At 48.3% G+C, this 26,280-nt stretch overlaps 9 protein-coding genes across 9 annotated transcripts; 4 read left to right on the forward strand and 5 right to left on the reverse strand.

Moving 5' to 3' along the window:
- Positions 1 to 2,208: 2,208 nt before the first annotated feature.
- On the forward strand, positions 2,209 to 2,584 carry HD556DRAFT_1410680 (uncharacterized protein; the record flags this gene model as incomplete). Its single annotated transcript, XM_041304155.1, has 1 exon — positions 2,209 to 2,584. A coding segment is annotated over exon 1 (155 nt), but the record flags the coding sequence as incomplete, so codon positions are not given.
- A 1,596-nt stretch (positions 2,585 to 4,180) lies between these two features.
- Positions 4,181 to 5,113, reverse strand: HD556DRAFT_1312919 (uncharacterized protein; the record flags this gene model as incomplete). Its single annotated transcript, XM_041300735.1, has 5 exons — positions 4,181 to 4,209; positions 4,236 to 4,575; positions 4,625 to 4,726; positions 4,908 to 4,968; positions 4,992 to 5,113. 5 exons carry the CDS (start codon positions 5,111 to 5,113, stop codon positions 4,181 to 4,183), a joined length of 654 nt encoding a protein of 217 aa, XP_041154571.1.
- Positions 5,114 to 5,344: 231 nt separating this feature from the next.
- HD556DRAFT_1503681 (uncharacterized protein) lies at positions 5,345 to 7,886 on the forward strand (the record flags this gene model as incomplete). Its single annotated transcript, XM_041308996.1, has 6 exons — positions 5,345 to 5,490; positions 5,549 to 5,770; positions 5,821 to 6,338; positions 6,391 to 6,570; positions 6,623 to 7,264; positions 7,324 to 7,886. The coding sequence occupies 6 exons, from the start codon at positions 5,345 to 5,347 to the stop codon at positions 7,884 to 7,886; spliced, it is 2,271 nt and encodes a 756-aa protein (XP_041154572.1).
- Positions 7,887 to 9,692: 1,806 nt separating this feature from the next.
- On the forward strand, positions 9,693 to 12,818 carry HD556DRAFT_1530622 (uncharacterized protein; the record flags this gene model as incomplete). The annotated part of the gene is made up of 11 exons (XM_041309462.1): positions 9,693 to 9,854; positions 9,906 to 10,046; positions 10,338 to 10,526; positions 10,581 to 10,649; positions 10,884 to 10,911; positions 10,966 to 11,085; positions 11,133 to 11,287; positions 11,368 to 11,562; positions 12,195 to 12,272; positions 12,527 to 12,704; positions 12,769 to 12,818. The coding sequence occupies exons 1-11, from the start codon at positions 9,723 to 9,725 to the stop codon at positions 12,816 to 12,818; spliced, it is 1,335 nt and encodes a 444-aa protein (XP_041154573.1). The 5' UTR covers positions 9,693 to 9,722.
- A 1,241-nt stretch (positions 12,819 to 14,059) lies between these two features.
- HD556DRAFT_1449001 (uncharacterized protein) lies at positions 14,060 to 15,217 on the reverse strand (the record flags this gene model as incomplete). The annotated part of the gene is made up of 4 exons (XM_041307525.1): positions 14,060 to 14,199; positions 14,271 to 14,371; positions 14,590 to 15,049; positions 15,112 to 15,217. 4 exons carry the CDS (start codon positions 15,215 to 15,217, stop codon positions 14,060 to 14,062), a joined length of 807 nt encoding a protein of 268 aa, XP_041154574.1.
- A 1,233-nt stretch (positions 15,218 to 16,450) lies between these two features.
- On the reverse strand, positions 16,451 to 17,684 carry HD556DRAFT_1530623 (uncharacterized protein; the record flags this gene model as incomplete). Its single annotated transcript, XM_041309463.1, has 2 exons — positions 17,170 to 17,684; positions 16,451 to 17,116 (listed from the first exon to the last, which is right to left on the reverse strand). The coding sequence occupies exons 1-2, from the start codon at positions 17,557 to 17,559 to the stop codon at positions 16,451 to 16,453; spliced, it is 1,056 nt and encodes a 351-aa protein (XP_041154575.1). The 5' UTR covers positions 17,560 to 17,684.
- A 1,496-nt stretch (positions 17,685 to 19,180) lies between these two features.
- Positions 19,181 to 20,595, reverse strand: HD556DRAFT_1247135 (uncharacterized protein; the record flags this gene model as incomplete). The annotated part of the gene is made up of 8 exons (XM_041298668.1): positions 19,181 to 19,298; positions 19,355 to 19,500; positions 19,552 to 19,680; positions 19,733 to 19,865; positions 19,919 to 20,112; positions 20,159 to 20,267; positions 20,318 to 20,461; positions 20,519 to 20,595. The coding sequence occupies 8 exons, from the start codon at positions 20,593 to 20,595 to the stop codon at positions 19,181 to 19,183; spliced, it is 1,050 nt and encodes a 349-aa protein (XP_041154576.1).
- Positions 20,596 to 20,862: 267 nt separating this feature from the next.
- Positions 20,863 to 21,499, forward strand: HD556DRAFT_1312925 (uncharacterized protein; the record flags this gene model as incomplete). The annotated part of the gene is made up of 4 exons (XM_041300736.1): positions 20,863 to 20,948; positions 20,999 to 21,067; positions 21,116 to 21,402; positions 21,447 to 21,499. 4 exons carry the CDS (start codon positions 20,863 to 20,865, stop codon positions 21,497 to 21,499), a joined length of 495 nt encoding a protein of 164 aa, XP_041154577.1.
- Positions 21,500 to 23,455: 1,956 nt separating this feature from the next.
- Positions 23,456 to 25,828, reverse strand: HD556DRAFT_1312926 (uncharacterized protein; the record flags this gene model as incomplete). The annotated part of the gene is made up of 5 exons (XM_041300737.1): positions 23,456 to 24,090; positions 24,700 to 24,846; positions 25,266 to 25,456; positions 25,505 to 25,612; positions 25,662 to 25,828. 5 exons carry the CDS (start codon positions 25,826 to 25,828, stop codon positions 23,456 to 23,458), a joined length of 1,248 nt encoding a protein of 415 aa, XP_041154578.1.
- Between the last annotated feature and the right edge of the window lie 452 nt (positions 25,829 to 26,280).

A 26,280-nucleotide genomic window follows, 5' to 3' on the forward strand; every position in this document is an offset into this window, starting at 1 on the left:
TCTCGTACAAGGGCGCATTGTCAAAGGACTATTTGGACAAAAAGGTGACAAACGACGTAAGTTGGCGTTGAATTCCCCTGCCATTTTTCACCTAATTTTATCTCAGTCTCAAGTCCCTAATTCCAAAGCATGTTTCAATGTCTCTGATTCCAAGGCACGTTTTCATCCTTGATTCTGTTAACGCAATTCGAGCATCCTTCATGCCTAGATTCTCCCCCTCAATACAACTGCCCACAATGCATGTATCACGGGGGACCTGTCTACCGCTGAACAACTGTTTACACGAAAGATCAACACTGATACCAACAACCACGCCTCGTATGCCAACCGCTCATTTGTTATGGCACGAAAACGTGACTGGGACCATGCGCTTCAGGATGCAACCAAGGTGAGAGACTAACATGTCATGGTCCCCTTACAAAAGGCCAACCTTCCTCCGTAACGTAGTCCATCAGCATCCAGCCCTCATTGATAGGTTATATCTCCAAGGGCATTGCACTATACGGAAGAGGCCATGTCCAAGGCGCAAGAGCAGCATTTGACCTCGCGTCTACGTTCGCGAACGAAGATTCAAAGATTATACTTCTCTTAGTCAAGGCAACATTGGATTTTCTCTCGCATGATTCATATTTCAACTCGTTGTTTTCAGGCTGTCGCTACTTTCAATGCGGACCAACAGGAAGAATCAATCATATATGTACAAGAGCTTGCTGCAGTGTGTCCAAAACACGACTCTGTTGCGTGTCGCGTCGTGGAAGTGAGTATCAGCTCCTTGATCAACCTATCATTTCTGCATTAATACTAATCTCGCTGAACTTCGCACATCAGGCATATCTGCGTGCCCAACTCGGTATTATTGCCACGAATGACGCCCGTCACAACCACGCTGCTGATCACTTCACTGCTGCTGTCCAGTCCAGCGCCCTCTCGTCTGCGTCGACGATTTATCCTGCATGCGATGACTTTGTGGTATGTTGATACAATTCATCTGAACATGCTTGTCATGTCGAACTCCATGCTTTGCGCAGCTCTTCGGATGGGACCTAAAGTCCTTGTGGAAAGATGCACACCAGAAACGATGCGTTGCACTCCGTCAAGCAGGTAGGCTTGCCGAAGCCCTGAATTCATACCGAGACATGATGGATAAGATTGACAACAATACGAAGGCTGGCTGCCTCAACTGGTCCAACGGCAAGTCTGGAGTTCATAATGTCATGCAAGTTACAATCCTCACTCGCATCTCACTCAGCTTTCGAGGAAGAATGCAGTGCGCTCTGTATTGACAACGGACATGCTGCCCTCGCTGCAGGCAATTATGACAGCGCTATTAACCTATACTCGGTGGTGATCAACGTGAACTCTGCATCTGATGCCGTCTTCGCAAATCGTAGTGAGGCGAAGTTAGGGAAAATGCTGTGGACCGAAGCGCTTCTCGATGCGCAGAAGGTGCGATGACACCTTCCGGATCGTGGTCAGATGCTGACTTTGATATACAAAGGTCATCCAACTGAACCCTTCGTCTCATGTTGGATACAAGTTGAAGCTCGCAGCGCTTCGAGGCGCACAACGCTATGATGAAGCTATTGCAGCCTTCCGAATAATGTTCGCCAAATTGGAAGGTGCTCACGACGTGGAAATGCAAAGTAAGCCCTCGATGTACACAATTGTTGGGATGCTTAACCCTTCCCTCAGATCTTCGCAAGCAGTATGTTAGTCCGTTTGAATCAGATGGTGTTATTCGAAGGGTCATTGACCAACAACTCGATACCGCCCCGCTTCGTCTACTCAACACTACTACCGGACTCTTATGTGACCGTGAAGCGCAGATAAGCGCCTTCAAATTGAGCGCAGAACGCAATGAGCTTTGGCTATCACGGTCTATGAAACCCACAGACATCCGGATGGAACACATTACAGAAGCGGCGGCGACTATCTATTTGGTGTTCTGGGCGTGCCCCCGTAAGCATCACCGTGTCACCCCATTCAACTAAACCTTCAAGCGGAAGTCACATTTACGCATCCAACCTGGTCGCAGGTAGCGGCAGCCATCCGGTTTAGCCCTATACTGGACGAGAAATACATTTAGGATGCCACCCTCACTGCGCAGGACGCTCGCATGACTTTGGTATAGTATTCTAACGTTGTTCGATGCACTGTTGACTTCATCTTTCACAGATCCGCGTTCATAATTGCGACGATAGCTGGCTTATTGCGCGTTTTCTTTTCCAACAGAGTTTTTGAATACCATCCCTTCACTATCCTCTCGGTATCACCGTCTCATTCTTGCCTCTCCTCACCTTGGTTCCTTCTCGCGGCGCGCAGCGATGGAGACTGGGCGCAGGCATTGAATAACTACACCCGACAGCAAACGAGAACGTTTACAAATCAATGAGAAGTCTGAGGGCAACTCGGGCGCTTTACTTCAAGTCATGCTGGATGGTCCTTATGGAGGGTCGAGCGTCGATCTGGGTCTGTACGACAGCGTGTTTCTTGTAGCCGGCGGGTCTGGGGTCACATTCACTCTTGGTCTGCTGGACGACATCGTCGGCAGGTGTGTCAAACTAGGCCGCAGTCAGGAGGAACGAACGAGGAGAATCGAGTTCACCTGGTGCATTGGATCATTCGGTATCTCATTTTTGACTATAGGCGTTACATCATTCTGATCTATTTGCACAGGTCAGATAGAATGGTTTGCATAGTTATTGCTACGGCAGCGTCGAATAGCGCCATAGACCTGCACATATCTATTTTCGTGGCGTGCCTTTGCAATCCGAAAGCGGTGCCTGGTATCCCTAACTCCATCGTCACACTCTCGTGTCCATCTATTCAGGATCTTCTCAAGGACTTCATCAGTCTTCCGCAAAGGAAGATTTGATCGAAACCCGATATGATGAAAGCCAGAAATCGCCTGGCTTGGGCGGGGGAGTCGCGGTCTGCGCTAGCAGCCCAGAGAGCTTGACGAGAGACGCGCAGAATGCAGTCGCGAGATTGGGTTTGACAATGGGTATGGATGTGGGCGGGATTGCTCTACATACGGAGCAGTTGACTTTGTGACCTGTCAAAATCCAACTCAAACCCGCCAAGCACATTGGAAGTTCTCAAAGTCATCCGTAAAACCCGAGTCTGTTTTTGGTTTCGAGTTTCAATTTATCATTTGACTAGGTCGTTGCCAACTCAAGACGTGCAGCGACCAACACGGGCCCCTAATTTCGTCGAGCCCGGCAATATAGACTGCGAGGCAATCATCAAAGACGGCGACGGCGATTTTGATGAACTGAGCTTCGCTGCAAGCAGCTCTAAATTTCAAATTTTTCTCAACCAGGACTGAAGATCACCAAGCTTCATGTCTGGTTGATCACAACTTGACCACTACATTTCGCATACCGTAGCAGCAGCATACCTTTGCATTTTGAGAAGAACTCAACATCTCTCCAAATCCACCCAGGCAAACTGGTTACCGGTCCACGGACTTTCATTCATATTTCTGTTTCTCTGAGAAACTACGATGTTTGTGCAAACAGAGACAACGACTGGGCTCTTTCGACTCATTCACGTGGTATGACTACCCCAGCTTGAACAAGTTGATCTCGCGACTCAGGAGGCATAGGCGACAACTTGAACACCAATATTCATAATGGCCGTTCTGTGCAAAACAATAACATTAATCTTGATGGTAGGGCACTCCAGGCACTCCAATGTGATGTTTAAGATACCCATCGTTCTCATTCATCGTTGAACGGAACTTGGGAGGAGAGGACTTACCTAGCTGCCAGACGACAGGCCTTCAAAATGTCGTGACTCAGGTCAAGGGGACTGGGTCAACTAGAAGGTAAGCACATAATTTACTCCACCGACTCGACCGCATCGACCAATTTGAATCGGTTCGTCGACAGGAAGATGACGATGCACTATCTTTGAATCGCGATCGGTCGCATATAATGTACATTACATCCTCCTGGGTTCAACAGAATGATCTTTGCTCCAACGATATCCATCAGATCAGGCATGAGTCAAATGAAGACTATGGTTCTCTTCGCTACCCCGCTGACCAATGACAGAACTTGCGAGGTATTGGGAGTCACCGCTGATGAAAAGGGCGAATGTGATGAAGACGGGCCGACGGCCTTACACTGAGGCTTACTTCATTCGCCAGAGGACTTAATGCATGTGGGTTCATTGATCAAGAGTAGGCTGCACAAATGCTGGCAGCTATGTAACAATAGTAGATAATTTACTTTGCGATGCCAATGCGCCATGCACCGCCACCTCAGCACGGCGCGGGAAGGTAATGGTGGAAACAATGCGATGACCAAAATGTACTTCATAAACCCTGTCGTCCGGGGTAATGAAGTATAGGTGGCGAAAGGAGGGGAACATCCGGGATTCTGGTATGGAGGCTAAGGATCCATCGCATCTCCTCTCAAGTAGTTCTAGGTCATCGCTGGCGACACGAGCTCCATCCGGATTCAGAAATTCCACAGTGTAGATCTGGTGCTCCTTCAATTCCATTAATCTGCCGGTTATGTGGGAGGAGATGGGGAACTTTTGCGTAGATTCGTTATCTGGTAAGGGATTCTGTGGGCTAGTGAGCATTCAGTAGTATCAAGGTTTTCAGATGACTTACTGTGATGCTCATGTAACGGTGCGGACCCCAACCACGTGCTACATGATCACGATCAGGGCGTTTGAACTGGGTGATAGGCGTGGGGTGCTTGGACTGAGTATGCTTTGATTTACTAGTATATTATGTTAGTGGCAATTATTGACAGTGAGCAGCATGGCTCTGAAATGAGACCTACTGCGTCCGGGGCATCCGACCGAGAATGTTGTGGTCAATATTTGAGGATAAGATACACGGGAGGGAATGAGAGCCTGAACCTAAGAAGGGAACAATGGATTTTTCTCACCTTCGCCAGCTCGCATGGTTTACGCTTAGCAGCCTTAGCTCCACCTGATGTTCCCACGTACCTGAAGCGTAAAGCAAAAAGTACGTCAAACCGTTCACATGTTCTTTTACTGTCCGTCCGAACTCCGAGTCGGCGAAATCGGCCCTCAAAAATGCAGCGCAAGGGGAAAATTGGTCATGGCAAGGGACCGTTTTACCCCTTGCCATGGCGAAGCTGCCGACATCATGCATGGCCCCGTCACGTGCTTCAAGTTGGTCGAAAATATCGGTCACCACTGGGAAACCCGATACTACTTATCGATTTATCGATTATCAATTGCGGACCTTGACTTGAAATATCCAACATTGGTGTTGTACTAGTTTAGAGCTAGCTCAGGTTTGCATACTCCGATTCTCAAAGTTCACCTTCTTATCTATCTGAGCTCATTAAACCTCATCATGGCCAATAATACTAATGACGCTGTACACAAGACACCTCCCCGTAACTCTGCCTCGTCTGCCCATTCGGAGGCTGGGCTTAAATCCACCCCACTCGCAGTTGGCTCCGCTGTTGTCAGCGAAAATATCAGTACTGTTGGCGTTGAGTGCGTCAACCTTTTGTTCTCGCCACCATCACCCATATTAATTTTGCCGTTTGCACAGAGTCAATGATGTCCGCCCATGGATCGCGAGGGACGTCCAAAACTTTGAGAAGTGTGAGGCAGATACCATGCTGCAGGTGCTCCTTGCAAGGTGCACAGGTTCTTCCCAATATCTTTCTGTCAGTGAGAAATCGAAGCTGCTCAAAACTTCCCTCGAGGCTGTCTTGCCTATCTGCAATGTGGGGGCTGTGGCGCAAGAGATCAAGGGACACCTGAATGAATTGTAAGTCAGCGTTCTGAATGGTGTGAAAGAAGACTGACGCCGTTATCAAGTTGTGATACCGAGCGCGAAGTAGCGACATATGCTCCTTTCGTCAGAGCTGCCAACTGTGCACTCCATGAACTGACCAAGGTGAATTTATATGAAGTATCTTCGTTCAAGGTCGACGACAAAACCAACATCCTACTTCATGTCAACGATCCAATGCCCATATACCAAAGCCACCAGGGCAAACAGTCCGAACGCAAGCCTGACGTTGTCGTCGTCTCTCATCAAACTGCCCTGGATGTGAATGCACACCAAACACAAGACTCCCAGGTTCTTACCGAGACAGCGTGCAAACCACCCAAAGACAACTTTCAATGGACCGGCGTGCGATCAACATTGGAGGTCAAACGCACCCGGAAGCTTCTGCCTCATCCGCCGTCCGCTTATAAGACAGATTATGTTGTTCCTACTCCTTCTGCGCAGTATATGGAGTATAGGAAGAACGCCAACGGCCCCGCTGAGCCAACAGGTTCGACGCCTGCTACTGGGTCTGCCCAGACCCCCCACGAAACATCGAACGAGTGTAAGCTGCAGTATGTCTGTTATCTGCTTCCTTACTAACACGTGCGAGGCAGTAAGAACCTCGTCGCAACTCAGCAGAGGAGTCAAGCGCAAGCGAGCTGGCAACAATGAAAATGAGACCGAGGAGAAGGACCCGAAGAAACCCCACCCTGTCGTGCAGAACGGCTTGTATGTTGCGGAGATGTTCGCGGCTCATATCGCGCGGCAGCACGTCATCTCCTTGATAGTAAACAGTAAGTTGATGGGATGCTGTTAACCTGTCGTCAAACTGAGAACTCGTTCCAGACGACCACATTTACGTCTGGTTTTTTGATCGTGAGACCAGCATTCAAGGCGCCGCCATTAACTTCGTTCAGGACCTTCCACGCTTTTTGGTCTTGCTTCTCATCATGCAGCGGATGCGATACGAACAGTGGGGCCTTAACCGGGTATTTGAGCCAGAGCCCGGATTTTCGGGCGAGGTGATGGTTGAAGATACGCAAATCGGCCTCGAGCTGGATGTGAAGTCTGACGAGCGCGTGACTCATTTTGGTATACGCGGACGTGCAACTACGGTATTTCCAGTGAGGAGCAAGACACTATCAGGTCTGGGGCGGGATCCCCTTTTTCTCAACGAATCCCCTGAGCTGGTGGCCAAGCTCTATTGGCCAGAAGAGACGCGTCAGACCGAGCCGGACATCCTCAACGAGGTCTATAAGATTGCGCAAATAGATCCGGATGTGCGGGGCCACGTCCCAGAGCTGGTTTGGTTCCACAAGTTCAAAGAAACATCCACGTCCGACATCCGAGTCGCACTTGGGCTGAAGGACGCCAAACGGGCCAAACAGGGCAGCCGCGTCCTGTACATCATCATATTCAGAAAGCTTATCCCAATCACGACGCTTTCTGGCAAGGAGTTCCTGACCGCATGGTGGCAAGTTGTGAAGTGTAGGTTTTTTTTTCCTTTTCCTTTTCCTGCTCTTGATCATTCATCCACTACTGGCCAGGCCATCGTGCCCTCTGGAAAGGAGGTGTGCTTCATCGGGATGTCAGCCCTAGCAATCTCATGGGATACCGCTTACGCGGTCAATTCATAGCTGTACTCAACGACTACGACCTATCGTCCTTTAAACGTGATGGTCCCAGCGGCCTCGAGCGCACAGGAACGATACCATTCATGGCGGTAGAACTTCTCACGCCGGAAGCCATGGCAGGCAAGGTCGAGCACGTGTATGCGCACGATGCTGAATCGTTCATCTGGGTCCTCACCTGGATCTGCCTTCGGTATGAAGGTGGTAACCTCAGCAAGAACGGGCCACTAGAAGGATGGCTGAAATCGAATGCTACTCGATGTAGGGAGCAAAAGAACGACTTTAGATCATCGACATTTCGTACCATGTGTCCATCAGGATCGCACGCAGTGTCCTGGGACGTTGTAAAGAAGTGCTTTGAGGCGATCCACTTGCTTTATCCACCATCAGGGTACCGCAAACTGGGCGATCAATCGGCGTTCGAGTTATTGCTTGAGGGACCTATGCTAGAGCATGACGGTCCTTCTTCTGCCGAGTAGGGCAGGTATACTTGTAGTTGAGGCAGCGTGCTTCCAGAATCGTGAGGTGTTACAAACTACTTTGTAGAATGAACAATCAATCACAGGCGAGAAGTGGTCTTGGGTACTACTACGTACTATGACTTTGCGATGAATTTAGATGCCACTAGTGTTCGCCGCGGGCCCGCGTGTCTGTAAGTACATCTTCGCAGCCAAAGCGAAGAGTTAAAGAAACCAAAGAAAATAGCAGGGATGCATATTTTAGGGTATCTACAGTGTTGAACTTTCTATCGTAAATTCCCGTATGCTCATTCTGACTGCAACAGTTTACCCTGCACGACTGCCGACTCGGAAATTGTGGAACTAAGTTTGCTTGCTTCAAAATTTCCTGACGGTATCACGGGTTGTCAATATTTATGATATAATGCGACAGGCTATAGCAAAATACATGAAGCGTCGCCAGCAGTCAAGGTTCAGAAAACCCATCTGTGAGTCCCTCCACCGCCGTATCTGCTCCATGAGCCGCTGGCGCCGAATAAGCTGCAGAATAAAGGATCGCACCATGGGATTTGCAAATGAGATTTCGGACATTGGAATGTGCACGAGGGTGCTAGTAGAGCCGTGTGGATGTCGGTTCGTCCGCCAGAGATGGAGGTGCATGCGCGTGGCGAGGAATCAGAATTGCAAGGACTATCAACTGAAAACTATAGGTGGATGTATGCGTCGGGTATTTTTAGTAGGAACACGTAGCAGGGTGAGTACTGGGGCGCAGAACATCAATGCTTGGTCAAAAGGGTATCTGATATATTCACCCACCTGGAAGAGCGATGTGAAAATATTCACTACCGAGGACACTTCACGAAAGAGAATGATCATGGATGAGTACGGAAAAACAGCATGTACGACTGTTAACATACGAAGACCACATGCATAATGGGATATGTCATGGTTCACCAGGATAGCATACAGATAGCTTGCGTTTGTCCGCCAGCCCTGTATGACGCGTATGAGCGTGAGTATCATGAGTCCTGGGGAGAACAGTGTCAGCGCGTGTTTGTACATATATGTGCTCCTGGTTACCTATCCAATTCGAATACGGAAAGGAGAAGAAATGGTATGAAATACCAGAAACTGGTCAAACTCCGGTAGCACCCTGTGATGCCCGCATCAAGATCTGCTGGCTTGCGGAACTTATGCTTGAGATCTTGATTTGAAGCTTAACTGTCCGATGGCCACCATCGCAGTGGTGTGTAGCTACAGTAACTCTTAGAATCAGCATTGAGAGAAGAAACGTTTCGAACGAGGAAACTCACGGTCAAAGCACAGGCTTACATCAGCCTTCCCGAAAGGGAATAGGCGCGTGCCGTGGTGCGGCTGTGAGGAAGAACTGTTCCAGCGTGCATCGAGGATGGAACGAAGCGTCTGACACGTCAAAAACCAAAGGCCATCGGCGGGCAACGATGATGGGCGCGTATTGGCGCGGTTTTTTTGGATCTAGGAAGGCTGTGGAGGCAGAGGGAGGAGGACAAATGGTGTATGGTTGTTGGGTGAGATAGTTATGAGGGTGAGAGCCGAACTGCAGCATGTCAAGCGGGGCCGAGCGAGCTGATGCTGTCAAGGACTGTAACTTTCCCACAGAGACCGTGAATTTCTCGACCCGCAGCTGTCTGCGTGGTCCGTTTTTCTCGCAGGTGCGCCAGCCAACCAAGGTACGAAGCCTCGCCGTCTCGAAAACTTCACTGTCCCAAGATTTACAGTCCTAGGGTGATGTACTGCCTGCGGTTTATTCGGGCACATTCAGTTCTCACTCTGCGCTTGGCACCAATGCCCCCCCCCCAGGAAAACGGTTGATTGGCGATGCTGTTCGCTCGTGCTGCCGTCGTCACCACTGTCACGCTGACGCACATCGACGACTCTCTCAATGACTGGCTACCATCCCCCCCTTCAGTCGGAGGCACCAGCAGCAGCATGTCTGCACTCTCGCGCACAGTATGATCCTTTGTCCCTAACACCCATTTTAGCGACTGACACGCCAAACAGGCTAACTTATGCTTTCTGGATAACCCGCTCAAGCTCGTCTATCTCGTCTTAATATTCACCATCATCTCCCCTCTTGCCAAGTCTTTCTGGCTAACCCGCTCAAGCTCGACAAACCAAACCGCAAATCTCCCACGAGCGACCGTGAGTTTCTCGCAGGAAGAATGATGACGCACTGAATGCATAATGCGATCTGCTGCTGGATTCCCGTCTTCCCTAGTGTCATACTTCACGAATGGCAGCCTGAATCGACAGAGTTACCTTATTATATGCATGGAGGTCCGTAACTGACAAGGTAATGTGCATTTCGGATCTGGCGTGCTGAGTTAAATTGTCGACAGGTTATGTGTGGATGCTTGGGAGAGATGAATTTACAAGCTATGGAACAGGCACTACCGGCCCATCTATCGGAGGATATTCGCAAGCTGCTTCAAGCTCACAGCTGCTCACTCACTTGTTGCCAGCACTCATCGTATATCTCGTGCTCGGGACGTTGCAACCAAATACCTATTCAATCTGATCACGTTGATTTCTTGTCTCATGTGCTACCCGCCACTGGCGTATGCCATCCTTGAGCCCCTTACCCTTCTGCGTCACGCAGGCGAGAACGAGTTTACGGGCGAGGTGACTGAAATATGAATCTATCAATCAATTAGCTGACATTTAATTCAATTGCAGTACAACCCAGTGTACGAATTCCACTCTGAGTGCACCAGCATCGCGCCGCAACTCACAGACGACTACAAAGTACGGAATGATATCCCTTGAACAGCTGCAGCGCAATGCCAACGCGTGGTTTTAACTCATGTTTTGCTGGGCTCCCATTGAGCTCCAGTCGACGCTTCAGGTTCGTTTTGTTATCGTCATTTACAGCTCTTTTCCTTTATATCCTCCCTATAGAAATATCTGGCAGCTGCGCAACCGCTGATTGGTGCAGACACTGCTGAGTTATGAGCTTCAATTGTTGGAATGTTTGCTAAGGCATTCGGTCCTGTGCACCGACAACTCTGTACGTGCTCGGTCTTGATTGACGTACAGGTATTCTGCTCATTTTACATCGCAGCCTCTCTGTGTAGCTTGTCAAACTGGAATTCTGATCGGGCACGCGCTCTCGCCAGTCAGCTTGTGAGCAAATGCTATTTTTCAGGGGAGGTTACTGATTTGCGACTTGCAACTTATAAAAGTAAGTTATTTACCTGACGGACGGTCGGGCGTTTTAACGTTTGCAAGATCAAGATTCGCTGGATAAAGTCACTCCTCAGATGAAGTGCACTGGGGTCCGGCCTTTCAAGGACAAGATAGCCGATACAACGAATGACGTTCGGCATAAAGATCTGAAGCATTTGTTATTCCGTTGTGCAGTGCTTCTCAGATCCTTGGAGAAGGTTAGACCATGCATTATATGTTTCTAGCATCAATTCTGACGATTTCCAGTGCGATTACACCTTGCTACATTTTCTGGTAGCTCTACCGTTTGAGGTTTTCACCCCCGGTCGCTGCGGGTATTGAAACGTGGATATGGGTCATCGCGAAGTGTCCTAACATGGAAGTGGCCATCATGTGCGAAGTGCTCAAATCTTGGTTTGGGACCGTGAAGGAGCGGAAGGGCGTTTTCTCGGCCTCATCAAAGTTTGTCGAAATTCTCATGCTGCATACCTTGGTCCTACAGATGTTATTCAGTCGATTGCAAACGGCTAGATATCGTCATTCGACCGTGATGTTTCTCATCCACAGACTTGTTTTGCGATCTACGCAAGCACACAAGTTGTTTAGGTACGTTCATCAGGTCAACCGTTCGAAGCCATATCAACATTTAGTTCAATACTCATCTGCTGGCTCGAGAGCTACGCTATGCGTTCCTTCTTTTTGGACTGGAGACGTGTAAGAGCTCGCATCTAGATGCTGCTTGCGAGCGTATGCTGCGCGAAAGTCTGCATTGCACGGCATGTTCGTGGTTTGTTGTTCAGCAGCAGTCAGTATATTTCCCAGATATCAATGTTTGTGCGAACACTTATGCTGTCCAGGTGGTCCTTTGGAGCCAATTGAGCGCAGGCGGACGCTGACATCAAAGTCATGTCCGAATTTCTTGTGCATCTCCAGGGTGACTTGATCAGGAATATATCATTGCTATCGAGCCTTGCTCATCATCAGTCTGCGTCCAGCGAGCATAGCAAACATATTTTCCCCTTGCATTGAACTGATCGGTTGCAGTTAATATTACGCGTCTCAAGAACATCAGCCAGCCACTCTGTCTTCTGATAGAGAATTTGGTATTCGGGCTTACTGTCTCAGTCTGTCTGGGTTAATCCTACAAACGAAGCAAAACGACGCAGTGACCCCCATGGCCTGCTCGAGCGCACCATGCTTGAGGTAAGCATCTTGATGGCTCTGCAAATGGCGATTCATGTATTTCGATAGTCGACTGGGCCTGGCGTAGTCTGAACAGCGTGGGAGGTAGACCCAGCCATAGCGGTCTATCTGACCGAACGTTTCAAAACTCCAGCAGCTCACGCTGAGGTGCAGAATCTGGTTCGGTCCAGTGCTAGCCGGGTAGTCAATGCTCCAGTCTTTGATCAGGAATTTTTTTCCACAGTATTGTGATTTGAGAGTTTACTTTTTGTCAGTATATCATTGTTTGGGCACCTGTCGCTCTTGCGATCGCTGTTCCTTTCTTCGAGCAACGATACGGCAACGATCCGCTCTTGCTACAATATGGCCATCAAGTCCTGAAGCAGCGTCCTGTCAACCTAACATTCTTTTTCGTTCCGCAAGTCATCCAGGCCCTTCGCTTTGATGGCCTTGGTTTGTATTTGTCACCTCCTGCTGTTATTGTTTCTGAATGTATACTTTGGGATATATGACGCAGTTCATCTTCGAAACCGCAAAGGTCGTTTGCCACCAGGATATGGAACGTGAAGGCCAATTGCTTCAAGAATGATGCTGCCTAAATCGTGAGTTTGGTTTTCGCGTCTCTCCACTGACACGAAGTTGGGAAGATTCATGACGCCCCCGCTAGATTGGATGGCTGGTATGCTGGTGGATTCGCTGTCTGGTGATGCCCGTGCATTTTATGATCGGGAATTCAGATTCTTCATCAAGGTAGCCTCGATCTCTGGGAAACTGAAGCCCTTCATCCGAAACCTGAGAAATAGGTGAGAGCCTCAAAATTTGTCCTAGGGTATGATTTGACGTGTCTTTACAGGCAAAACCTGACAAAGAGATGGTCAAGATAGTTATTGATATTGAATCCTACTTTCCCAGCCACCCAGACGTAGCGTTATTGACATTGATAAGAAGTCCAGTCGACTGCTTCAAAGTCACGTTAAGGTGCGCAGATCATTCTTTCGCTTATTCTTTGCTCAATACAATTTCACTGAAGGCACCGTTCACGACTACTTTTCAAGTGAGGAAGGAGCGGGTCAGCGTTGATTCTGACCCAGAGTCTCTTTGTACGGTGCATTCGAGAAACGCAAGGAGTAAGATGTTTAACAACGGGCTATCTTCAAAGTTGGCCGTGGCTGCTGACAAAAGATGTTGTCCTATAAGTAGTTCACTGCCGTCGCGCATACCTATTCCGCGCTGTTCACGCCACTCCCTTAAACGCTCACCGCCGTGGTACCCGACCAATACTCGATATCAACGCACCTGACTTCAAGTCGTACGGTGCTACCCCCAATCCTTTTGCGCGCTTTCGATGGACTTCGGCTGGATTACCGCACCGATGCTTATGATCGAGCGCATTCCTTTGGGCAGCGCTTCCCCATACACCAATTTGGCATCCTGGTGTCCTACTAGTACTCCCTCCCATATAGAACTTGAATGTGTAGTTTAGCCTCTTCCCGATAATATTTTAATTATGAACCCAAAAATTCGTGTCTTTGGTTTACTGAGTGAGCTCGAGGGTGTGATATACAAATTATGATCAAAGTATTTGACAGGAACATCTATGTAAACAGTAGGGTAGTATGCAACGAGGTGGAACTGCAAGGAGGAGAGAAAATCCAGGATGCTGTGGAGATCGCCGAGAAAAGAATATGAGGGCGCCAGGTAGTGGTAATTGGTGGACAGAGACAACGAGGATTGATGGGAAGAGATAACGAGGGAGATATCAACGACGAGCGCGGAGGTGGCGCTGGATCTTGACGCGGATGTGCCACTCAATCGTGACGCGTGATGCGCTGTTCCGAAAAAATCGGTGGCGGCGGCGGCATAGCTAGGCTGCAGGTTGAAGGAGCAGGCGCAGAGCTGGTGTTAAGGGTGATGGGAGGATGTAGAGAGATGGTGGTATTCACGGGCACTAGGATTGAAAAAAAGAAAGGTCAGAGCCCACGGGTGAAAGCCAGGGCTGGAATTGAATTATATCCCCACCAGGCCACAAAGCGGGAACATCGGGAAGTCCACAAGCTTCCCTCGGAAGCTCGGAGTCGTCATTTCTGAGTGCGTTTCCGCTTGGACGGAAGGGAAGGAGGCTGTGAGCCATCAATCAAACGTTTCTTATGTGAGCGCTGGCGAGTGCCTGGCCTTTTATCAGGTCCTCGCCGTTTAGGTGTTGCATCGTATTGGCATTCATTCAAGCGGCGCACACAATTATGACACGTTGGTCTTGTGGAGTCGCACCGAATTTTCCTTGCACGACTTAGCAACCACGTGAATGAGCAGCCTGAAATAAGAATAAGAATGAACGCACCATTGCCGGCAAGCCATCACTTGATTCGAAATTTCCCTGCGAAGAGGATCCTGCGGTGCGGATGCCGTTGGCTGTGGTTGAGGGGTTGGCTCTGACATTGGAACAGAGGATCTAGTACTCTCTGGTGTTTGTATTGCAGAAGGTTGCGCTGAGCCACCTGAAGAGTAAGATTGTGGGCGAAAGTCCTCAGCAGAATATCTTCGATTGTCGGGGCCTTCAAGTTGGTAGGACAAATTGATGGCGCCACGATGAGCTGGAGAGGGTGGAAGACAGGTGCTAGGGTAGGTATGGGGCGGTATGTCAAGGACAACTTGAATGTGGTTTCTTTGTGGAAGAGGAAACTGAAGATCCAAAGGGGTTTCGAGAAGGTGAAGGTGTGGGTGGATATTAGTGTAATCGAATTGAGAGGCTAGGATGCCCGCTGCATGTTGGATATCTAGCTGTTCTTGATAATAATGAACTTTATTGTGGACGAAATTGACGATCAATATTGTTTGAAAGTACAAGTTTGACAGGACTTACTGTCTCCATGCAGCTGAAAAAATTGAGTCCCGAAGATGGGTGAGTATAGGCCGGAGCCATCCTCACTGGACTGTGAATGGATATCACTGTTTGTGCTGATGATCATCAGTACTGAAAGAAGGGGATGAGAGGGAAAATGGTAACACATTGTATGGCACTAGTAGTTTTTTGGTGCTTTGCCACGCGAGACTTATTACGTGTATAAAACTGAGGAAATTTGGTCATGGCAAAGGGGGACCGTTTTACCCCTTGCCATGACGAAGCTGCCCAAAAGAAGTTGATTACTTCAAAACGGGACCTCGAAAAAACAACCACCAAGGTAAGTACTATGTAGTAGGTACTGGAGGATAGTTAAGTCCCTCCGAGGTCTTCGCCTTTCAAGCGGCGATAATGCATCAAACTTTGAGCTTAAGGAACTTCATAAATGGGGCAGAACAATGAACGCACCTGGTGAGTTTTTAAATCAACCTTTGTGTTCCAGTTGATAAAGTTATATCATTAGAGTCAGGCGATGTACAGTATCACTCTCCTATGCAGACCAAATGGAAAGTATATCCTTTGACGCAGATGAATAATTCATGAGGTTGGTCGAAATCCAGGTCAGCTCTCGCGGTCGTACGCGGAAAAAGTGGTGCATGATAAGTGGTGCATGATAAATACTAAATGTTCGTTCGACATGCAGACAATATTTGAGTGATCCATTGGCGTGCTCCCTGTGTTTTCATAGTTTCATCCATTCAGATTGACAAGTACGTTCTAAAACGATTGGCGTACGCCACAACACCATTATATTTCCTCAATAAGCACAGTCGGTATGATTCGAAGAGGGTAGTGACACACCGGTAGACCGTACTCCGGCATCTGGTGTATATGCGTTAGAAGAGACCAACCATTGTTCCATCGCTTATTTTTGGTGGGGTTCCAGACAGTAGAGAGCGTTTTGACTGGAGCTAGGAAATTGGTTACGCGCAGTCCACCGCTAGCGACTAATCCTGTAGTGGTGTCTGGATTCTCGGTGCGAAGGTATCTCACGTACTCGAGTATTATATATTACACGGACAGATAATACAGAAACGGCAGTGACAACCTAAGGAATGGAAGATAATTGAGTATCAATGAGAATATGACTGAACATGGTGGGCAAATCTGTGGATGAATGAGTGTTGTTTTGTTGTTTAGCTTGAAAAAAAAATTGTGCATAAGGGAAGCGAGAAATAAATTGATATCTTAGAATGATTGGCTTGAAGACAGGAAGATAAAACGAAAATGTACGCGTAGAGAGACAAAGAAATCAAACCGTGCCTAACTCGAGACATGTCTGTCAGTGCAGCTGATGCAATCACTGGGTACCCCAATGGTTCCATTCAGGACCACTCTGCGCATCTCGTTGGGAGCTAGTGAAGTGGTCAAATCCCGGAGTGGGACGTATGTTCATCATTGGTGCATTTGATGCGAATGATCCGCGAGGGTAACGCCCAGGGTGACCGCGACCTCCGTTCTTGAAATTGGACTGATGGTCTCTGCGATGTTGGCGACGAGGAGGTACATTGATATTGCACTGCTCAAACACCGGCTGCATGTGTGCACCAGAACCTAGAGGAAAGTTCGATGGGGCTTTCATACGCTGGTTGATGCCGAATGAGGCATGATTCGGCATCCAGCCGTGTGGAGTCATTATCAGAAAAGGTCCTGAGTTCGGGCGCTGAATCCCTGGCGGTACTGACATGCCAGGTGCGAACGCAGGTGGAGGGTATGGCTTCCAATTATTAGGAGGTTGAACTGGGAGCGAAGCAAGAGCAGTCTCTGTGGAGGTCGAAGCTTGTTCGCCTTGAGCGCCGGACATGTATTGATTCAGAGCGTCTGGAGGATAAACAGGAACCAGAATACCCTGATATCCGTGAATGAACCCCGTAGGTATCAGCGGCGCTTGTGTTGCGACAGGGGTCTGTCCCTGGCCTTGTTCTCGCACGGGTGTTCTCGCAGGATACGGATATGGAATGAATAGCTTGAACCGCACGTCAGCGTTGCAGCATGGGGGTCGAGATTTATTAAACGTACAGCATACATGCCTGGGTGAACAATCGGAGCAGGTGTTGCTGAAGGTGTTCCACGAGCATCCGCGCCACTAGCCGGCGGAAACGATTGGCTCATCGGCGGCGGAAGAGGAAATCCAGGGTATGCCCCCATGTACTGCATGTGATATGGCGGGAAAACAGCTACCCATCCTTGAGGATGATAGTACCCCATTGTGGGTATGGGATAAGCCATACGTTGGGGAGGGGCAGATGTCATCGACGTTTGTGAGGCGGAGGGAGTAACGGAAGCGGCCTGAAACGGGACAATGCCGTCTAAATTGATGGTCTGCATGTCATCCGCAACTAGAGAGGAAGACTGTCGAAGTTCAGAGTCAACGTCAAGCTTTTCATGTGATTGCTCGACATCAGGCATTGAGGCTTTGGTGGTTGTCTTATGATCGATGTTCAATTCTTGTAGCCTCTCCTCCAGGGCGATCGCCGATGACTGCTGAACATTAGGATCCACGCAAAAATCGTCGCTGGAGACAAGGGACGGTTGCAGCGACGGACTTGTTCATTTTTTACTTCGGCTCTTTGGATTGGCTGACTCATGCTGTTTGGTATTACTGTTTGGACCATAACCCACGAACTGGAATATAGCAACTTGGTTACTGTCTCTTGGTGTGTTTGCTGTATCTTCAACCTCCGTATGCGATGTGGGATTTGCAGGAGGATGCCTACTCGCTGAGGGCCCTTTGAAGTGGTGGTGCTTATGAATCTCGAACGTACGTTCTCCTAATATATATTGTAACTCATCCTGCATGTCGTCCAGGCAATACTGATTTATTCCAATCAACGAAGTTCCCACTCGAATGAACCGAAACATCATGATGTTCACGGCACATCTTTACAGTACAAACTCACTCGGTTGTACATTGTTTCTTCTCGCCCTGACCAACTGGACCAATGCTTACATCAGGTAACCGACGTGAAAATGATAAACTCATACAAGACTTTACCTGATCTACAATTTGCACAATATTAATCATAATTGCACTTCACATGACAAAGCTTTGAATACCTGGACTACGTGGGATGAAAATGGCCAGATGCACATTCTTGATAGTCTCATTGTAACTACGCATCAAGACGGTAAAATTTGTAATACCTGCCAACTGCTGCAAAATTGACGAGAGTTTCCACATTCTCCAATTTGAGTACCAGTGCCAGTATATTTGTAGTCCACTGCAATTCCGCCATGTCCTGGTCATGACAGGTACCTTTGCCGAGGTTTTCTTCCTTCGCAGTAGCTACATAAATTCTGGTGTCAGATAAACATTTATAATCCTGGACTATTTAGGATCACAACCGCCAACTGGAAACAAGATGTGAAGCAACTGTAGTAGGGTATCGTGATGTGTCGGCATGGTTGTCACATTACAAGTTGTGCTTCCTACTGCAACCTCGACAAGAACTCTCTTGTTGCTGATATTAGATATGTGATTGTGATACTAGATTATGTTGCCCGGATTTGTTAAGTACACAATGTAAGTAATGAATGACAGTGTACTATCATCTTAGCCAACTCTGATGAGATATGATCACGTCATACAAGTTGAGGTTGTCATTTTATTCTGCAAAAACTCTCTCTGAATGCTGTTATCATATACGGTCCTCCAAGGTTAGACTGTTTAGGACTGAAACTGACTTTGGTTCAAGGTTGCGCAACAATGGTAGCGCATTGACTTCCGCCGGCTGGATGTTGAGCTATGATCATTACAAAACGGAACGTTAGTTGCAGGCATTGTGAGACAATGCCTGCTCGCATGAATCAATTTGGTGTAGGAGAACATTGTGCTACAGAGTGACGATGGGTTATCATTTAATAAATGAATTTCAGTTATGTTGTCTTGAGTTGTCTTCAAAACGAACCATTCGCATCTGAGGCAATATGTGGACTTGCATTGTGATCAATTCATTCGTTACGAGAGAACACACAGTCTGGTATGAAATTGCGATTATATTTACTACATTAAAAACGGCTCCAATGTAGACTACGAAGAATTAAGATCTGCAGCCTGTTTGACTGCAAGGCGTCTGAGTCGGATCTTCGCCAAAGCACTGTTGGCGCTGATAGGCCGCTTGGCAGCAGATGACGTAGGAAATACTTGACTGGGTAAAAGACAATACATGAGCCTCGGAAAAATGGCGAAGAGTGAAAACAATACCAATTCCACCACGTGAGCAACTCATCGACTTCCTTAGATTCTTCAGGGTCCTCGAGGAGGTCGAGGAGACTGTGGTAGAAAGTCTCTGAGTCTGTGGACGTGTCGGTCCGTGAAAACACTGAAGAAGAACTTAGAGCGAATCGGACCTTCAGTGGTGCGTCAGGACAGTTTAGCTTCGGAAGTGCTGTAAGGCATACCTGCGTTGCAATATAAGCTATGGAAGCGATGGTGACAGCATTCATGCCATGGAGGCGAGCATTACCGGATCGCGTGGCTTTTGGTTCCTTGTCAACTGAACTCGGGGATGTGAAAACGTGCTTGTAAGCCTAGTGAGAAAACATGTAGTGAAGAAAACACAGAACAGGTGTTCATACTCACAGATACGAGTAAGCGATTCCTAAGAAGACCACACCAAGGATCATCAGCGTCGTAAGTATAGTTGGTGTACAAAAATATGGGCCATTGATCTCCGCATACCGACATTTCTCCGCTTCGGAGGCTCTCTCTCGTCCTAATGAAGTGAAAATGAGTGGCGACCGAGGATGCCAGTAAACCGAAACATACTCTGGGTCTTTCCAGTCCAACCCAGCGGGACAAAGAAGCGATCCAGTTAGCTCATGGTTGAATCCACGGTCGATCTTCGAGTTTCTGTGTAAGGGAGGCTGGATTGCTGCCCCTTTCGGGGAAATCCAATCAAGCACCGCAGACTTTAATGTTTTCGTGTCGTCGCCCCTCGCACCTGCGGCTCCTTTACCAATCTACATATGGTAAGCATAAACTCTTGACACACAAACAAAAACGCACTAGCTCACCGACATGAATGAGTTCTTCCTCAGACCCGTTTTGTAGTCGCTCTAAAAGGCCAGGGTAAGAGTCTAAGAGGTGCTCAAAAACGCGATGCTCTCGTCGCTCACTGCCAAAGATGTCAATAAGCCAGCGAGCATAGATGGATGTCGTTGTCACTCAGTAGAGAAGTCCTCCAGTGGAGCATCTTCCATCTGCTCTAATCTGAGGATACCATTGGTGAGCAGAGAAGGAAAATTGCACAGAGCGAATACTGTTCGGCCGAAGTGGCGCCCATGGGAGATAAGGGGATCAGATGTTGAGCTGTGCGACTAGATGAGTCTGCAAAACTCAGCGTACTAAACATCAGGGACAGCTTACACTTTTTTACGGGGTCCCATCTGGAGGGCTGGGGTAGCCCGTTTACTCGGAATACTGGAAGCATTTTCGGTGGTCATGAGAGCTGGCAAGGTAGGAAGGTTCGGGTTTTGCTTAACTGGAGGCCAGCTTTTATCACAGATGCACCACGTGGGATTCTATGCAAACGACGTACCTGATGGCGGCCAAGCAAAAGCTAAATTGGCTGGCTGGCTGGCCACGGTGATTGAGGGCTTGGGTGCTGGCTGTGGTGACAGGGGGCCACAATGGCCTTCCTTTCGCAGGCTATCAAAACTTCGTGTAACAGGGAATAAAAGCTCCGTTAATGATTTCATCAGCGCCAGAAAATGAAACAACCTGCGTTCATGCAGCAATCCTTGACCCAGAGCCAAACCTTTAACCTATCCGGACATATCATTACCTTGAATTTCCGGTAACTCCAATGATGAACTTGCGGCAGGACTTACTAATACCTTCTATTAGGATCGAGGCAGCAGGAAACACTAGTAGTAGTAATCAGAGCGGTGAGGCTAAAAAACCCATCGTCTTAAGGTCTGTGAACATCTTTATTGTTCTTTCCCAAAGCTTATAGTATTTTAGAGCGACGGATGTTGACAAGAGCACATCTTCAGCGGGGTATAACGAGGCTCCTGTTCTTCTGCCAGAGAACAACGGCGAGACGGGCGAGGACTCCGTAGCCGAACTCAAAGAACGACTGCAACTTGCAGATTTGCGCTACTCGGAACTGGAAGAGTTATACAAAAACTATAGACTTCGTTGGTTGGAGGAATGTTATCGGACCGGAATCTTAGAAGAATACGCACCAAACGGAATCAGCACATACCCTCCTCGTCAGATCGCATGGGACGTCCCTTCTCCTACTCAAAGTATGTCCCACGCGGGCTCCCTTGAAGTAAACTGACGGCTTCAGGTAATGTGGACGACGGAATCGAGGACCATGAACAAACGCAGAAGACGTTGTAACGCACGAGGTAGTTGCGGTAGCGTGAAACGTTGACACTTAAGGAGTTGGAGTTCTGTGACCAGAAAATCTTAGCGTGGTAATCTAGCTGCAATTGCAATACCATACAATGAAAAATTGCCCTGACAATTGCAGTCAGACGTAGAAGTTTCCGTCAAGACGTCGAGAATGTTCTGACGGATTCAATAATATATGAGTAGGCACCTTGAAACTTAGAACATGGAAATTGACATCATCTATTTAATCTACCAGAGCTAACCTCTAGATTTTTGAGCGCGACCCATGCGAGATACATGGATATCCCCGCAGTCTCAGGATAAAGATATCACTGCGGCCTTATCCTAGCTGGGCCTGGACCGTAACTGGCGACCACTAATATAATCAATGAACCTACCACAACGGCGAGTGTAGCAAAGCACGGAATGACTGAGGGCGCGGATGGCCTGAAGTCTATGGTGATGCCTGTGAGAAATCCGAGGATGGAACTTGTTACACTGACAATGATTCTATGAGTGACCTGAGTAATTGTAATCACATCTGCTTACCTCAATACGCAAAAGCAGGTCGGTATGCTTGTTATTACCAGAAGCATCACCGCCTTCCTTCGCAGATAATAGGCCTGTTCAGTCGGCAATATTAGGCTCAAGACGCAGGATGATGAGGAAATCGAACCGCAAAGTCCAAAGACTTCAGTCTCTCGCCAAAGTGGTGGACTATCGTGCCCGCAAAAATACACCCAACACCAAGAAGGAAGGAGCAAGAGCACAATGTTTGTGCAGTTGTTGTTGCGCCTAACCCTGGAACGGCAAGAATAGCGACATCCAAAGCCATGGAGATACCTGCCTGTAAGAACAAACTGAATGGGAAAGTGTCCTCGTTCACGGCACTGATACAGTCCTTACCAAGGTAATCTGATTTCTTGTCTGACTGCCGAAATCGTCGATAAACGACTGAACTTCCACCCCATTTACGATACCATCGACGGAGGTGCTCCTGACGCGAGAAAAAGTGATCGGCATACATAGCATCGTGGCTGCAGTGTTGCCCACAAAATGCAAAAGTTTGAACTTTGTGTGCCTCTCTCTCACTGCATGTGTTCGAATTAGGCGAGCCTAATATTCCGCCGCCCCCCCAACGGGGGGGTACTACTGTCCTGAGTTGTCCTGAGTTGTCCTGAGTTGTCCTGAGTTGTCCTGTCCTGTCCTGAGTTGTCCTGTGTTGTCCTGAGTTGTCCTAAGTTGTCCTGAGTTGTCCTGTCCTGTCCTGTTCTGTCCTGTCCTGTTCTGAGTTGTCCTGTCCTGTCCTGTCCTGTCCTAAGCTGTCCTGAGTTGTCCTGAGTTGTCCTAAGTTGTCCTGAGTTGTCCTGTCCTGTCCTGTCCTGTCCTGTCCTGTCCTAAGCTGTCCTGAGTTGTCCTGAGTTGTCCTAAGTTGTCCTGAGTTGTCCTGTCCTGTCCTGTCCTGTCCTGTCCTAAGCTGTCCTGAGTTGTCCTGAGTTGTCCTAAGTTGTCCTGAGTTGTCCTGTCCTGTCCTGTCCTGTCCTGTCCTGTCCTGTCCTAAGCTGTCCTGAGTTGTCCTGAGTTGTCCTAAGTTGTCCTAAGTTGTCCTGAGTTGTCCTGAGTTGTCCCGTCCTGTCCTGAGTTGTCCTGTGTTGTCCTGTCCTGTCCTGTCCTGTCCTGTCCTGTCCTGTTCTGAGTTGTCCTGTCCTGTCCTGTCCTGTCCTGTCCTGTCCTGTTCTGAGTTGTCCTGTCCTGTCCTGTCCTGTCCTGTTCTGAGTTGTCCTGTCCTGTCCTGTCCTGTCCTAAGCTGTCCTGAGTTGTCCTGAGTTGTCCTGAGTTGTCCTGTCCTGTCCTGTCCTGTCCTGTCCTGTTCTGAGTTGTCCTAAGTTGTCCTGAGTTGTCTTGTCCTGTCCTGAGTTGTCCTGTGTTGTCCTGTCCTGTCCTGTCCTGTCCTGTCCTGTCCTAAGCTGTCCTGAGTTGTCCTGAGTTGTCCTGAGTTGTCCTAAGTTGTCCTGAGTTGTCCCGTCCTGTCCTGAGTTGTCCTGTGTTGTCCTGTCCTGTCCTGTCCTGTCCTGTCCTGTCCTGTTCTGAGTTGTCCTGTCCTGTCCTGTCCTGTCCTGTCCTGTCCTGTTCTGAGTTGTCCTGTCCTGTCCTGTCCTGTCCTAAGCTGTCCTGAGTTGTCCTGAGTTGTCCTGAGTTGTCCTGTCCTGTCCTGTCCTGTCCTGTCCTGTTCTGAGTTGTCCTAAGTTGTCCTGAGTTGTCTTGTCCTGTCCTGAGTTGTCCTGTGTTGTCCTGTCCTGTCCTGTCCTGTCCTGTCCTAAGCTGTCCTGAGTTGTCCTGAGTTGTCCTAAGTTGTCCTAAGCTGTCCTGTCCTGCCCTGTCCTGCCCTATCCTGAGTTGTCCTGTCCTATCCTGTCCTGGCCTGTCCTGTCCTGTTCTGAGTTGTCCTGTCCTGTCCTGAGTTATCCTGTCCTGTCCTGTCCTGTTCTGAGTTGTCCTGTCCTGTCCTGAGTTGTCCTGTCCTGTCCTGAGTTGTCCTGCCCTGTCTTGAGTTGTCCTGAGTTGTCCTGTCCTGTCCTGTCCTGTCCTGTCCTGTTCTGAGTTGTCCTAAGTTGTCCTGAGTTGTCTTGTCCTGTCCTGAGTTGTCCTGTGTTGTCCTGTCCTGTCCTGTCCTGTCCTGTCCTAAGCTGTCCTGAGTTGTCCTGAGTTGTCCTAAGTTGTCCTAAGCTGTCCTGTCCTGCCCTGTCCTGCCCTATCCTGAGTTGTCCTGTCCTATCCTGTCCTGGCCTGTCCTGTCCTGTTCTGAGTTGTCCTGTCCTGTCCTGAGTTATCCTGTCCTGTCCTGTCCTGTTCTGAGTTGTCCTGTCCTGTCCTGAGTTGTCCTGTCCTGTCCTGAGTTGTCCTGCCCTGTCTTGAGTTGTCCTGAGTTGTCCTAAGCTCTCACCCTTGGCAGCACTTTTTAGAGGTTTCCACTGTTCTTTAGATGGGTTTCTTAGTGTGTGATAACCTATGTCTAAGATATCCCTCCTGCAAGAACCTTCCACCTATTTCTCAAACTTCACTGACTTCTCATGAGGCATGTGGCTCTTATCGTATGTGAATTAATAAACACCTATGTATCCTTCAGTGTATGCCTCATGAGTCCACAAGGTCTGGTAGGATTGGTTGCAAGGATAGAGAGAACTGTCTGCAAGGGTCAGAAGGACCATTTGCGAGGTCAAGAGGACCATCTGCGAGGTTTGGGAGGACCATTTGCGAGGTCAAGAGGACCCTATGCAAGTGTTGGGAGGACCGTTTGTGAGGGTAGAGAGGTATGTGAGGGTTGGGAGGACTGTCTGCAAGGTTTGAGAGCACTGTCTCACACATTCATAGATGTTTTGCATTGTAGATAGAATCCTTTCTTTGTCATGCTTTGATGATAATTTCACATATTAGTCTGAGTAACGCACTCAATGTATTCAAGGACAACAGCAACACTGGTAAGTCAAGGTTCACACTATATAAAAAGGGTGAGGTACGAAAACTGCAAGATGATGGGAACTATCAACATCATGGTATGATGAATAATGGCAGGATGGGGATAGACAAGAAGGGAGGCTACAATGAAACAAGCTCTATTTGGCGGGATATAAAAACAATCATTAAAGTTGGACAAGCATAGAAAAAGACGGAGGACAATGATTAAGTGGAAGGAGGCACATCAATGGGACTCTCTACTGGCTGAGTGTTTGAGCTGGGAGTTGAACCGTGGTATGGGCTGTGCAAATCCCACCTTGAGCCTTCACCATGATATCTTCTTCCATAGGCCTGGCTATCATTATAATGACCTCTGTTGTGTTGTGGAAACCCATAGCCATGATCATCATAATCACCACGTGGAGGGAATCTATGTTCACATGTGTACCCATAGTCCATTGCAGGGCTATATCTGTCGTGATCAGAGTACACCACTGAGCAACTGCACTTCCAATCCATGTTGTAATTTTTACTGGATTCTGCTACTAGAGACACATTCTGCATATGATTGTGAGGATCCCGAAGTTCAGGAAGGTTGTTGTGAGCATTGCTGGTGCAATGATAAAATGAGTCATGAGGATGGAGATGTTGATGATCTTGCAGCTGCCAAAATATTAAGTTAAATATGCAAAGGAAGGATGTGTTAACTTACGGGATAAGAAGATTCACGGGTACTACGACTGGGCACACAAGGATCATGAAGCTCTCAACTAAAGCATTCAGGAACATTGGGCAGAGGACCTCAGGAGTCAAGAGGGAGAGGAGCATCCCAATGAGCAGGACCACAAGGATCAGGAAGGAGACAACCACGGGAATCATTGAAGGGGGTATTCCTGTAATCACGATGAAAATGATCCTGAGGATCCAGACGGACATGGTGTCATATCCCGCGTTCCGGACCTGGACCTATCACACTCATCATTTCCGGATTTCCGGATCTGGCCAACTTCTATGTATCGTCCGGATCCGACCCGCGTCTAACTTCCGCGCCTTATCCCTTTGGTATTTCCCTTATCAGTTAGTACGCTTTATTTTCCGTTCCTTATTCATTTCCGTCTTCATTTTACTAAGTTCCGATAGACTAGTGATAGTCGTCCCATATGTTTTCTTCATAGCTTTACATAGCTTCGCACTGCACTTACTGTTCTCCGTTATGTCCTCAGTAGTATATAAACCCCTGTACAATCTCTGTAGTTTCCTCAGTTCGAATATCATCTTAGACTCTGCTCATTCTCTCCTCCGTCTGACTTGAGTTTCTCTCTCGTCGACCT

Source organism: Suillus plorans (genome assembly GCF_016647745.1).
Source record: "Suillus plorans strain S12 chromosome Unknown HD556scaffold_82, whole genome shotgun sequence".
NCBI classification, from domain to species: Eukaryota; Fungi; Basidiomycota; class Agaricomycetes; order Boletales; family Suillaceae; genus Suillus; species Suillus plorans.